Raw genomic sequence first — 14,106 nt, forward strand, 5'->3', positions numbered from 1 at the left:
GGACACCATGAGGCGACCTCTGCATCAGAGGAATTCAGCTAGAGCTAGATTGCTTTAGAAGAAATTAGTATATTTTAAGGGGGGAAAAAAAAAAAAAAAGGTGCAGCTAATTTTTACATAATACAGTAGCGAGTTAAAGTTCATAAACATCTAGAGAGGATATATGATGTTTACATTCATAGGATAAAATAAAGCATTGATGATTGACCCTTTATTTAGCATAGTGCTCATTCAATCCCCTGCCAAGATAGCACTTGATTTTGCTTTTTTAATAAACTTTCACATTTCATTAAATTTTGACCATTTGAAAACAGCTAGACTGCCATTTCCTCTGAGCAAAATATTTATTACTATATCTAAGAAAAGCCATGGTTTCACACTAGGAAAAACAAGTTTCCGTCTTCATTAAGAGAAAGTCATTACAAATTAAAATGTGTGCGCACTTTTCCCAATAATAGAAACAAAAAGCACATACACAGAACAATTTTTTTAAAATATCAGATTTTGCCCTTGGATGCTAATGAGTCTAAAAGAAAACCACTGAAGAATTAAAATGGTCTGAGTTTTCAGAAGATGGGCAACAACTCTAACACTCAACATCTCACAATACATCGCAGTGGTTTCCCTTTCTTTTGCCATCAGGTGGCAATTACAGGCAGAGCTGTGCAACAATTCCAACATGCCTCTAGGTGGCACAGAGCATATTATTTACATGTGACCAAGGCCCTGAGACTCACACCTAGAACACTCGCATCACCCTTGATTTCTATACAGCTCAAAAGAGGAGGTGTCTTTTTTAAGTCCTGGCCACTGCTATCTACTGAGATACATTGAAGAGTTAGGTCAATTCCTTGGAATTTTTTAGCTTGTCCTTCCTTAATTTTAAATTTACTTACATATGGACCTTACTTAGTTAACAAGGGGAGAGTTGTTTCATAGATCTGTGAATCTTTACCTTTCAAATGTGTGAACAAGTGCTAAATGCTGACACAGACAATTTCCTCTTGGCAATAAATATTCCAGAAAACAATCTGGCTAGAAAAATGTTAATTTAGAAAAATTCTAATGCTTTTATAAAGGAATAGATGTACTTCGTTTATTTATTTAAATTTTTCTAGAGTGAATTCAGTAAGGTCCATGAGTAGGTGTGGGCAAGTACTATTGCAGATAGAACATGGTATTTTGAAATCTTTTCATGTCAAAGTCTTAGGATACAAGAGGGTTACTGGCCTGAGATCATCAACACTAAACAACGCACTTAAAAATTTAAAATCTTCATAATTTTTATCTTTTCTGTGATGATGGATTAAAGCTTTTCTTCTTGAGCACAACCATGGAGAGAAGGCAGATGCTATGGCAGTAGTAGAAAATGTTTTCTAAGATGGTCTCACATCAACGATCCATGAGGTAAGTGTAATAACCCAGGGCACAAACAGCCACTTTAGACAATTCCAGAAAAATAATGAACCAGGAAAGAGCTCTTGAAACACCTCAGCAATGGTGCTTGCCATTCAGATTCCTCGTAGTGAAGTAGGATATATCTCTAGCAATACCTAAATTTGCCATGAGTTATTCAGCAGCCAGCTCCCTGGGAAGTTACTCCAGATTAAAAATTCATTATTCTTCCATAAGTGAAAGGCCAGGAGATTAATGTATAGTTTCCAGCTGCAATGTATTTTCAGCAGAGACTATTCAAAACAAAGCAGCCCTCGGTATTATGACTTCTTCTAAGGAAATGCAGAGTCTTAATTTCCATCAGTCAGAAGCCCAGCAGCTGGTAGGATACAAATTATTTTCAAAATCTTGCTACAGATCTGGTCTTTTGCCAGCAAAGCACTTTAGAATCTACTTCATTTAATCAAAAGAAATGTGGCATCAGAAAAACCAGAAGCGTCAACTATCATAACACAAATGTGCTTTAACCTTGCAGTGGAAGTGTTACTTTTTGTACAGAACACTTAATTATAAAATTAATATATTTATTGCTCTAATTTATCTATAAAATGTTTCATTGAAAAAAATACAGAGATGAATAAGTTGTTACTATGTTAGGGCATGTCTCAGCACCTCAGAAATGAGCACTCTGCCAAAGCTTTTGCTTTTCTTTCGTGTTTTTTTTGTGCCTGTTAATATGGAAGCAGAATATCAGAAATATTGAGACATTACACTCCATTTCCATGGGGAATTCTCTCACATTTGCAGAATTTCACAAATCACAAAAGGAAGGTTTCTGCAAAAAACCACAATTCTCCAATAAGTGTTTATTATTCTTCTGAAAGAATGCATTATGCAGACGTAGGACTTTGGGGAAAGGACGAGATGAAGATGCTGTGCAAAGGCAAGTAAAGAGTAATTTTGCAACAAAAGCAGTTCCTCAGATATATGCCAGAACATGCAATTAATTCAGCCTTTGAATTATCTTTATTTCTGTATTTCCTACAAATCATTTGCATGCAAGTTAATTGATGCCTTATTGAAACAGAAGGCTATGCTATCCCTGCATGTCTGGCATTGTTTGCAAAAACTCAAAAAATCACGTGATAATGCTTGTGAAACCTGCACTAAAATTAACACCTCAAAGCAGCCACTGATTCACATACAAAATGTGTGCCTTTTTGACTCTTTACTGTTATTTGAATGTATTCTTTTCTTTTGTAAGGCTACTGCCTTGAGCATGAAACACACCAGCTGAATCCCATACAAGTACCTTCCTGAAGGAATAAGCTAATGACTTCAGAGCAAAATACTGCACAGATGAAAAATGTTCTATTGAAGATAATGACTAATTGTCTCTGTTTCAGAGGAAACCTATTTATAATAACATTCTGAAGGCACATCTGAAGGGAACTATCACCCTCATTTTGGGGGGATAATTAAATGCAATTCCTAGAGCAAAATTTTACACCAAAGTATTCTGAATACATGTGGAAGCCTGTTAAAGGCTTGTTCTAATTTCATTCACATTAACAATAAGCACTGCCTACTTCATTGTACGCAGTAAACAGAGACATTGTGGGTTAAAAACAGTCAGATCAGCACTTTCCAGCTGTCATACCAATAAAACAAAGCTCTACAGAAATTTCGTATTTTGGCAGTTCATTTTCAGATGCACGACAAAGCAGCACAATGTGTCAACTGATGAAGAATACACTCCATAAAGTGTTCACTGAGTATATCCAGTGAGCAGCAGGCATTCAGGCACACGACAGGTCCTGGCTCTGCAGAAACACACCCAGAAGAGAATTTGGTTTGACACTGCAGGACTCCTGCACTGAATAAATGACTTGGCAGCCAACCCTCGTGAGGCCACCCAGAGAGCGAGACCCCTGTCCCTCCTTCTGCCCACTCCTGCCATCAGCACTGCAGGTCTCAAATGGGCCCTGGCCATAGGTGGGTGGCTTATTTCAACTCTGACCTGGTGTACCTTGGCTGCACAGCTGCAGAGGAAAGATGTAGGAAGCAATTCACTGGTGATCTGCATTCAAAACCACAAAACCCCATGAGGATGATCAGAGTCTGCCTGCCCTGCTCCCACTGCTGTGTGCAGAGACAATTATAGACTTGAGCTGCTGCAGTGCCAGAGTTACAGCAGTTTACATGGGAAGAAAATCAGGGATAGGACTACTTACTCTTTACACTGGGAATGAAACCCTCAAATGTGTAACTGGAAAGGTCAAAGGTGCCCCAGTTTTTATTTCACATGTACCCAAAACAGATGGGGGCAAGGGCACATTCATAAATCCCACTGTCTTAAGTGCTGGACAAAAGGAGAGAGAAATAGCTGGAAGTAGAGTGTGAGAGGTTCTGCCTCTGGGCAGACACAGCCTAGTTCCTCCTGCTCACAGCAAAGTCCAACAAATCCCAATATAGGTTTGGTTTTGGGGTTTTTAAAAAGAAAATCTTTCATAGAAGGCATATGGTATGGATTGTCATATCTGTACCAAATTCAAAGTAGGACACTAATTCATCACATTCTTCTATCTCCAGAAACATCAAGGAAACATTTACTTTATGATATAATGCATGTTTTCTTCACGGGGTCACAGGAAGTCTGACCATTCAGATAATGAAATATGAAATACGAAGGAAAGCAGCCCCATCTGACTTGCTAGCTGGCTGGTTTTGGAAGAAGACATGATCAGACATATGACAGTCGGCTTTTCTTGTGGAAAAATCTACGTTATTTGCTCACACTTCATATAGTTAGTTGTGTCTAAATAACTTCTGTCAACAGCTAGCTTTTTTTCATAAGACAATGTAACAGGAGGGACACAAACACTCTTCAGTTTTAAGCTGCTTATTTTAAATTCTTTTCATTATAGAACTTCTATTACCTCCAATTTGTCCAAAATCCCAGTATGCTGCTATCCTACATCCCTTCCGCTTCTATTTTGCCATATGGTGACCATATTTTTATGAAGTTAAAAGGCAGAAAAACCTCTCTTACTTTATTTGGACCTGTCTTGCATGACTGAAGTTAAGAGAAACATTGCTTTGTAGTTTTAAACCTGCCATTTTTCAGACAATTACTCAAAAAAAAAAGTACCTGAACAATCAAGTTTTAATTATCTAGCATCATGCACTTTATTTGTCTTCTTATGATGAAGTAATTCTGCACTCCTGAGCAAGGGGAAGTGCTGAGCTTTTCAGACAGAAGGATTCCCATCCATATCTGCCCTGAGGGTGACCAGCCCAGAAGGATGATTTTTCTCCAGACACAAAGCAGTAGCATGTCTGTGTTAGAATAAGGAACTATGAAGAACTACCAGCAGAGGCAGCAGGGGCAGCAGGACGCAGCCTTCAAGTCAACAATTCGTTATTAACCTGCTGCAGGTCTCCCTTGCTGGAAACTGTGCAAAGAGATCATGCAAGGGCCTCTCTTGTTAATAATGAGCAGGCTCAAAAAATCTAAAATCCTGAGCCACAGAGGGTGGCAGCTGTGGACAACGTGCACAGGCTTTGTGTCTTCTGCACAACCTTTGACTAAAGCAGAGAGGCTTATTCTCACAAGACCACCTTGTGTTGCTATAGGGCTTCTTTCCAGAGAGTCTTCTCTCAGTGAGGGCTTTTGCCTAATAAGAAAGGTAGGGACATAGAGCCTTGGTTTGAGGAGATATGCTCATGTAAAGGCAGAAAACAAATCATGGGAAGTATTTCCCTTCTATTCGCTTTTTTTCTTTTAAAGAAAACCCCCCAAACAAACAAACCCCACCACAAACCAAACAAAACCAAAATACATCCCTTGCAGGAGGCTGATTAGAAAGAGCAATCTACAATTTCTGCTTTCATCTCTCCAGCAAATACATGTGTCTGTGTATAAACATGTCTTTCTGGCACAGACCACAGCATTCTTCCTGTGGTATAAATGCAAAAAAGCACCAAAATGGGACAATTTGGAGACTGACAGTTTCTGCATAGACTTCCAAAGTACTAAGGAGTTCTCAGGAAAATTCACTTCTAGATTCAGCTGCTGGCAATGCTTCCCAGGTAACTGGTGTTTATTCCTTGTGTTTCTTGTAAGTGATAAATATGCAACCAGGTCTGGAAAATGGAAAATCCCATTTGTAAACATGTTTTAGTATTTACAAATGGAAGTGTGCCTGAGAAATCATATGAGTCTCATTCCAGGTGCACCCCATAACAACAAGATTCAAGAGACAGCAAATCCTAATTGCATAAGCAAAAAAGACTACTTTGCATTGAAAGATCCTGTACATTAATATATTGCAGAAAAAAAATCGTGTGCTGGAATTTTTTGTACTTTATGAAGGAGAATGAATTAATCAAATATTACTGAATAAAAGGATTTTCCTCACTCAACTAAGAAAACAGTCTTTTATGAACCAAATCCATTCACTGCTTATTTCCATAATTTAGAACTGACATTTCATTTACTGCTATCAAGCAATTTCTTACCTCAGGTCCCTGAGGACCCAATGGTCCACGGGGTCCAGGTTCTCCAATTTTCCCCTTAAAAAAAACCCCAAACAGTTAAGATTTCTGATGATACTTTATTTTTAACAACAGATGGTTATGAAGATTTTAAAAAACATTCACTAACAAAAAGGCCAACAAATGCTGAGATGACTTTTTCACTAAATAGGAAATTTCATACCTGCCTCTCTTTGGACACTATTAAAACTAGTTCTTCGTATCTCTTTGAAGTCACAACAAAAAAAATTCAAACTCATTCAGGACAGAGAAAATTGGGAGTTTTGGGAGGAACCATATCAAAACACCTTTAAATATATAGCTGTTTTCAGAACAAAAGCTACATATTATTTAAACATCCAGAAAATGTTACAGATATTGGTTTACACATTTACTTATGTATTTTAAGTATCCAATCATAGCCAAAGAAATAGCAGATTTGTGATTAATAACAATAAAATTAAGTCCTATCCACATGTAATGGTAACTCCATTATATACAAATTGCAACCCATCTAAAAATGGGCCAAATTTCTCAGTTATATCTGTTCTGTTTTCTCCAAGTTACATCTGTTCTTCCATATTTTCACAAGCTTTCTGCCACCATAACTAGATGTCACTTGAGGAAAATTAAGGTCTGACCTGGGAAACGTTTCTCTGATTTTTAACATAAATTACTTCATTTTAAATTTATTCTACAAAGTTAAATTTCTATTACTTGCAGGACTGAGGTCTCATAGCTTAATTTAACATAAGTCACAAGGTTGGTCCCATTCAGCTTGTGCTTAAAATCCACAACTCTCTCAGGAATAAGCTGATTCACATGCTTGTCTTAAAATGAACATTCTTTAAAAGCAAAAAATATGATTTTTCCCATCTAAGCTTAAGCAAATTTGCGTAACATTATTGCAGAATTAGTGTTTATACTGTAAATTCTATGGGACAAGGAAAGTGTTTGTTATTGAATTTAAGGGCTCATGACATTCATGAGGTCTAAGTAGGTTTACCAGTTATTGGCTTGATTGTGCATAAGAAAATTGAAACTGGAGTGAGTATTGGCAGCTTTTAATTATATATTGAAAAGAGAGAGATAGTAGCACTAAAAAAAGGTGAAGAAAAGCCAGCTAACCCTGTGCCTTTTCTGCCTCAACATTTAAAAACTCAGCAGACGTGGCAGCAATGCACAGATGCCTTTAAAGCTGCTAAAAATCAGTATATACAGGAATTCATGACTACTCCCAACCCTGTGAGAAATGACTTGCCATTATTAATGAGATCTCACACATTCCCTCCAAATCCAGCTAGTCCAAAATGGTCATCTGGAAGGTCCCAAAGCTCTCAATGGATTTGTTTCAAATATTACCTGCATGTCCATTCCTCAACACAGTGATTGTCACAGAATATCTGATATCCTAATATCTAATACCCTATTAAAATTTGACATATATACTGATCTTTGTACTGAAGTTTCACATTTTAGGATCTGACTCGCTCATTAATGCCAGTCACCAGAAATAAAAGCAGCTTGGACTTTATTCTTTGTGCATTTTGAATTAAGTCACTTCTACGGGATTACGTGCAGTGTGAACATAACAATCACACAAAAGTGTCAAATATCGACAGCAGTATAAAATATCAACAACATACAGTGATATACTGAGAGCAAAATTTGATGTGTAAACTTACTGGGGGTCCTATTTTTCCTCTGATCCCTGGGGGTCCTGGTAAACCAAGAGCACCCTGAAAAGAGAAAGCCATTAAATACACGTGAAAATTAATGGTTGTGTTATGTTGGAAGCAATAAATTGCTATATTTTGGCACCTGAAACAGGCTTCAAAAGAATTCTGCAAGTTGAAAACTATCTTCTAACGTTCAACTTTCATCAAAAGAGTTCTCACAGGATGTTCTATTTCAGTGACTTCTGATGTACTAGCCAAACAGGAAAGACGATCCCTATTTATCTCAGTTTGATGATGTGAAGGAGCATGCAGACCGTGTGCTGCTGCTAACCACAGTAGGTCCAGGTGAGCTGCAGATGAACCTCAAGGGTCAAGGGAAAAATATCTTTTACAACAACTCCTTAGAAAGACTGAGGTCACACCATAATCCTTGTCTGATGCAACTCTACACACACAGCTGCCAGAATTCTGCTTGTGGCCTTTACTTGGCTTTGCGCATGCTTTTCATATCTGAGTTTTAATTAGCACAGAATTTCTTAAAAATATGTTAATACAGTGATATCCAGAAAGTATTACTACTGCATTCTACTTTTATGCAACCAACCTGCTGCATTTTAAGAGACTCGTAAGCCTGATGAAGTTGCTGAAACTGGATAATTTTGTAAAAAAATGCAATTATAACTTACCTTGTCTCCTGGGTACCCCTGATCTCCTGGCTCTCCTGCAAGGCCATGTTCACCCTAAACAACATATAATTTTATACAGACATATGTATGTGACTTAAAATGGGGTAGTTTTCAGAAATAGAGAATGAGAAAGATTAATTCAATATTTAAAATTAATACAGATCTTTGACAATGCAAGGTGTTGCACTGAAATACCTCTTCCAGGAAAGTCTAAAGACATAGACCTGGATATTATTATGTTCAGTAGTTAGTGCTCTGTTCAGAAAAAAAATTGTCTAAAATACCAGATCAGGAATCTGACATAAATTTTAAAAATTTAAGAAAAAAGACAAAAGAAATCAAAAGGAAAAAGGGAGGGCTTTGCCAAATACATTATGCTCAAGGTTTAACAAAGGGAGCCTGAAAGAACTACGTATCTCCAAGATAATGAAAATATTTAAATCACCTTATCACCTTTCATTCCAGGCTGTCCTGCACTCCCTGGGAACCCCTGTTAAAAATAAAGAAAGCGTAAATCCAATGCTTGACTATAACTTGGAAAGCAGCAAAGGCACCTGGCTGTGGGATGATTAAATACCATACCGTGGGCCCTGGAATTCCTGATGGTCCCCTTGGTCCTGCTGGCCCAATGTCTCCCTGTCAAACAGCAAGAAAGATGATTGCATTTGATGAAATGGAGTAACTTAAAGACTCCTAACAGAATGTGGCATTTTTTTGCACCACAGAGAAAAAAACAAAATATTTTTTAGGTTAATTTCTTAGGGAAAAAAAAAAGGTATTGGTATCATAAGTCCTCCATGTTTGCAGTCCCCAACATCATCAGCAGAAACATAAGAAACAAAACTTGCCTCTCCTCATGTAGATTACAAATTCAAGAGAAGAAAACAGTGCATTAGGCAATGCAAATTACGGGAGTTTTTCTGTACTGAAGCTGAACATTCAGTGGCCATTGCTGCTGTCCTTAGGGCTACATAACAGCACTTCTCTGTAGTCATCAAATTTGGCTTAAAGAAATTATTCTCTGATGAGTAGGGCCATAAAAATCATCCATTTCAATGGTCCTTTTACTCAATTTCTCATCTATCAGTGACTCCTATGAGTTAAAAGAAAAAAGAAAACAAAAAAGAAGAAAAAAAAAAAAGAAAAAAAGAAAAAAAAAGGAAGAAAAATAAAAAACAAACAAACAACAAAAAAAAAACCAAAAAGCACACACACACCAAATAAATAAATAAATAAATAAATAAATAAATAAATATGGAAGAAAAAGAAAAAGGGAAAAAAAAAAGAAAAAAGAAAAAAAGAAGTGACTCAAAATACCAAGCGTGCAGAATGAAACCTACGTTCCAATGCACCTGCTAATCTTTTCTGTTCTAATGTACCTTCAGAGTCCTTACTACAACTCTTCTTTCTGGGATTTATTTAGGCAGTTTTATGACAGGAAACAAAAAAAAAAGGTGAAACACAAAAATTAAGAATCTTTAAAGATCAGCACAGCAACAGCAATAATAGTAATGAAAAAGCATGAGGTAAATATAAGACCTGACTTAGAACAGTTCAAACTATATTACAAAGGGAGAAATCTATCCACTTGCTGCCTATTCAACCTTGAGGGGGAAAAAAACAAAAAAGCAATGTTATAACTCTATGGCTATGCAAGAATTAAACAGCACATGTGAATAAAGAAATCTTTTGCCACTTGCTGAGAGTGATATGGAAAAGATGAGATGGACATCAATGCATTTCCTGTTGAGCACACGTTCATCGTTCTCTGGAGACTTTCAGCAATGCTAACAACCTCCTGCAGTCACCACCAGACTTACAGCTCAGTGAAGAAAAAACAAGACCAATCAGTGTCTTAATGGTGCTTGGTAGAGCTCCCAAGAAAATTGCCAGTCTACATTGCTTTAGCTTTCCATGATTGCTTAAATGATATATTCTGTCATGCTAGCTGAGCAAGTAAATTGTTTATGTTGCTGTCTCTGAGTTGCGTTACATATTCCAGTTCAGCAAGGCATTTATGCATTAATGATACTGAATGTTGAAATGCATACTTATGTAACAACAGCATTGATTGGAAAATCACAGAGGGATACTGAGCTGGGAAATTTAGCTTACAACAGCAACAGGAAGAAATTCCAAAACAGCTTTACAACATTCGGGTTCATTAAACACCTGTCACAGTCTCCAGATACATTGAGTGACTTAATTAACACAAAGAACTGGAACTACACAAAAATTAAACAGAAAAAGTGTTGTATTAGTCTGTCAGGTTTTTTAATCATTCTTTACCTGCAACAGTTTTCCTATATGCTAACATAAGCTTATCACTTTGGATAAAACTTGCTGATCAATAAAACCTGCAGCTACATCAAGGGTACCTTCTCCAACATTTCTACGTGACAAGTGAAACTAAAACCAAATTTCTTTTTCTAGTCAACAAGACAAAATACCAGAAAAGGAAAACTGAAGTATTTCCTAGTAATAAGCGGGGTTTTTTAAAGGAAAAAAAACATTTAAAAATTAAGAAGAAAAACTAATTTGGGTGTCTAGCAGTAAATTTTCTGAAACTCTTCATCTTTTTAAAACTCATGGCCTTGCTAGGTCTTGAAAGACTGGCTGTTCAGCCAGCCAAAACTCTGAACTTGGCAACAGCTTTGTATATTGAAAAAAAATCATGGATGGAAGGAATTATTGGACTCAGCTTGCTGTTGCTGCTCATTTTGCCATAGTTCTCATGAACAAAGACAAAAATATAACTAACTCTTGACACTGCACGCAGCTGGCTGGACAAGGTATTTGAATTAATGCTCTTGGTTTCTGCCAGAAATAGATATTTAATCTCATGATCTATATTGCATCTTGTAGTAGTATAATGCATGATGACTGACAAAGTATTTTAAAGCAAACATTGAGGACTGTAGCTCTTTACTCAGTTTTGGATGACCATTAGCATCTGCCTGCCCAAGAGAAAGCTGAGGCCATTTGGAGAGCAGGTGTGGCCAAGGAACAGGGCTGCACCACACAGGCTGCACCTGGGGATGCTGGGGTTACCTGAAACTCCCCCAGGGTCTTGGGGAAATTCTGCTACAGATTAAAGAGTGCAATAGTCCCTTGTAAAGAAGCGCTGGAACAAAGCACAGCTCTTCCAATTATCTGACTGTGAAAGAGGAAACCAGACTAATCCATATACTGGAACCACGTGAAGGAGCCTCACATATAAACAAGAGAAGGCCACTGAAACGGAGCTCACACTCTAAGCAATTGTTAATTTTGTGCTGTTCAATATCTAAACATGCCACCAACTTATCTGGATTTTTTTTCCCCAAGAAATAGGTCTCATTATGGTTATATTCCATCTACGTACAAGTGGTAAAAGCTTTGGACTGGTTATCGAAAATTATTTTTCTATTTCACAAAAATCTATTGACACTCAACATCTCTGTAAGTGAATGCAACCCAGCAAGAAGGTACATGCGGCTTTGATCCTGCAAACATTTATGCTCATGGACTCTAGGTATGGCTAAACTGCTAAGTTTTAGTCAAAATAATCAGTAACAGTATCTTTCTGGAAGAGACATATAGTAGGCCTTTCTAAAAACTTCAGGTACATTTGTACAATTATCAAAGTCTTTGATATTAAATTCCTAAGACAGTCATGTAAGAGTGAAAAGCAAACCACAATTCTAAGCAAATTCTCAAGAGTGCAAGGTCCAGTCCCATGAGTGCGTCAATTGGCCTAAGTCAACTGACAGGAACAAAGAAAATCATGTTTGCATGATGAAGGCTGGAAGCTACAGAGGTTTCTTGACCAAGATTTTGTTTTTACTATGGCAATGCCATAACAATCTTAATCAGGCAGCAAGGGATGACTTACAGGAATTCATCTGGTTATGAGCATATAATTAGAAAGTAACAATTGAACTCAACTGTTGTGTTTCAAAGGAAAAGTAAGCTGACCATCAGTGTAAAGTACAAACTTAACAAGAATGTTTCAGATCTGCAGATATCAAAAAACAAAAACAAAAACCCACAAAGCAAACACTGGAGACAATCATGGCTTTCGTAATTCAAGTGTAAACACTTGCTTTTTCTCTCTTATTAAGAATGTGGCTGTGTAGCCAGACATGTCTGAGACAACATCAAGAATCACAGGTCCTCTACGAGTAAATACATGAATTAAAAAACCAAGGGAATGAGACTACTCAGAATGAAAGTCTTTCCCACCTTCTGTAGGACTCACAGATCATCTCTGGCACAATTGATAGCTACAATTACTGTGTGCAACTCCACAATGAGCATCACAGCCTTATTCCATATATATTTAAAAAACTAATACGAACTTGTAAACTTGATAAAGTAATTTTTCTTATAAATTCTTTCTGCTTTGAATTTGGTAGCCATATTCAGGAACCAATGAGGAATGTTGTCATTAAAATGTTTGAGGCCATTGCACCCCTCACACTGGCTTTAGTGCTAGGAACCAGCAAACTTGGTCATTTCAGACAAAAAAAACAAACACACTGGATCAGAAACCAGCAAATATGAATCCACACCAAATGTAGAAATCCTCCATGCTGCCAATGTGATAGCAGCCTTGTAGAGTGATATTATTTAAAATCATGGCTATCTAAAACAAAAGCTGGTTAAATCCTTGAATTTTCATAATTGTTTTTGCTATTTCACAAACACACAAGACAAATGCTCTAATGCAGCCATAGCAAAGTAAGTAATAAAAGTATACTCACTCTTAGTCCTGGAAATCCAGGAGGACCAACACCACCAACAATTCCCTTTAAAGAAAGTTAATCTTAGATTATCTGAATTTTACCATTTAAAAAGAAATCCCAGTGAGAAGATAAAAGTGATCTACAAAGCAAGTCAGTTTTGATTTTTACAGTTTCCAAAGAGTGACAGCTTATCGCTATATAGAGAAATATGTTTAGTAAAATCCCTGGATTGTGGAATTAGATCAGTAGATATTTGCATCGTGGGAACATTTCTGCTGTTAATGTAGGAATATGAGACTTTTTTTTACCATGATACTTAAAGCAGAAGGAAGAAAAAAAAATTTTTGAGGGTTAAAACCAAATTCATTAAGATTCCCTTGAAAAATAAATAAGAACACCATCTCAGTTCATAGAAAGACCTCCACAAATTAAAGGCTACACTCTCTTAATGAAAAATTATTTCTTGATACAAACTATGGTATTTATACTTCATCTAGAACTTTAAAATTCAGTCATACTCCACTACTGCCTCTGGCACTCTTTAACTCAGAGGAGGCTAAAACACTGGCAAAAACAGTTGCTAAGTCTCTTTGCCCAATGTGGAACAGGTATCGTAGCTCTCCAGTCACCATGTTTCATGCAAGCTGTCCCAACACCTGGGACCTGCTACTCAGTGGATAACACACACAGGGTCCACTGCAGCCTGTTGGCACCCACAGGGAAGGGGAAGTTTTACACAAGCAAATCTAAGCCCTTCTGAAAGTGTCAAACTGGGCATGGCTGCTGGACATGGCACACAGGACACCTTCCTGCTCTCCTCGGGTGCCTACACAGTTTTTTCCAACCTGCCCTAAACTATCCACAGAGGAAGCTGAATGCTCCAGCAACACCCTCCAAGGCAGACTGACATCCTCGGAGAACTGAAAGGGTGCTGTGGGAATGAAGGATGGCATTAGTCAGTTAAGCAGAAGAAATTAGGCATGGAGACAAATGTCATTTAGTGTCAAGCCAGCACATGGGAAGAAATGTCTTGCCTTCAAGCTGCTGCTGCCACAGGCCTCCCAGGCAGCCCCTGGTCTCCAG

General features: G+C 37.4%; 1 protein-coding gene across 1 annotated transcript in view; it reads right to left on the reverse strand.

Annotated features, from left to right (window-relative positions):
* Positions 1-14,106, reverse strand: part of COL24A1 (collagen type XXIV alpha 1 chain) — a 125,307-nt gene that overhangs the window by 66,901 nt on the left and 44,300 nt on the right. Inside the window, exons 14-19 of the mRNA XM_040073273.1 lie at positions 13,042-13,086; positions 8,879-8,932; positions 8,742-8,786; positions 8,297-8,350; positions 7,617-7,670; positions 5,917-5,970 (exon numbers count right to left, since the gene is read on the reverse strand). Of these exons, the coding sequence (XP_039929207.1) occupies positions 5,917-5,970; positions 7,617-7,670; positions 8,297-8,350; positions 8,742-8,786; positions 8,879-8,932; positions 13,042-13,086 (306 nt within the window). The remainder of the gene's footprint in view (positions 1-5,916; positions 5,971-7,616; positions 7,671-8,296; positions 8,351-8,741; positions 8,787-8,878; positions 8,933-13,041; positions 13,087-14,106) is intronic.

The sequence above is a fragment of the Hirundo rustica genome, chromosome 9 (assembly GCF_015227805.2).
Source record: "Hirundo rustica isolate bHirRus1 chromosome 9, bHirRus1.pri.v3, whole genome shotgun sequence".
Classification (NCBI taxonomy): domain Eukaryota; kingdom Metazoa; phylum Chordata; class Aves; order Passeriformes; family Hirundinidae; genus Hirundo; species Hirundo rustica.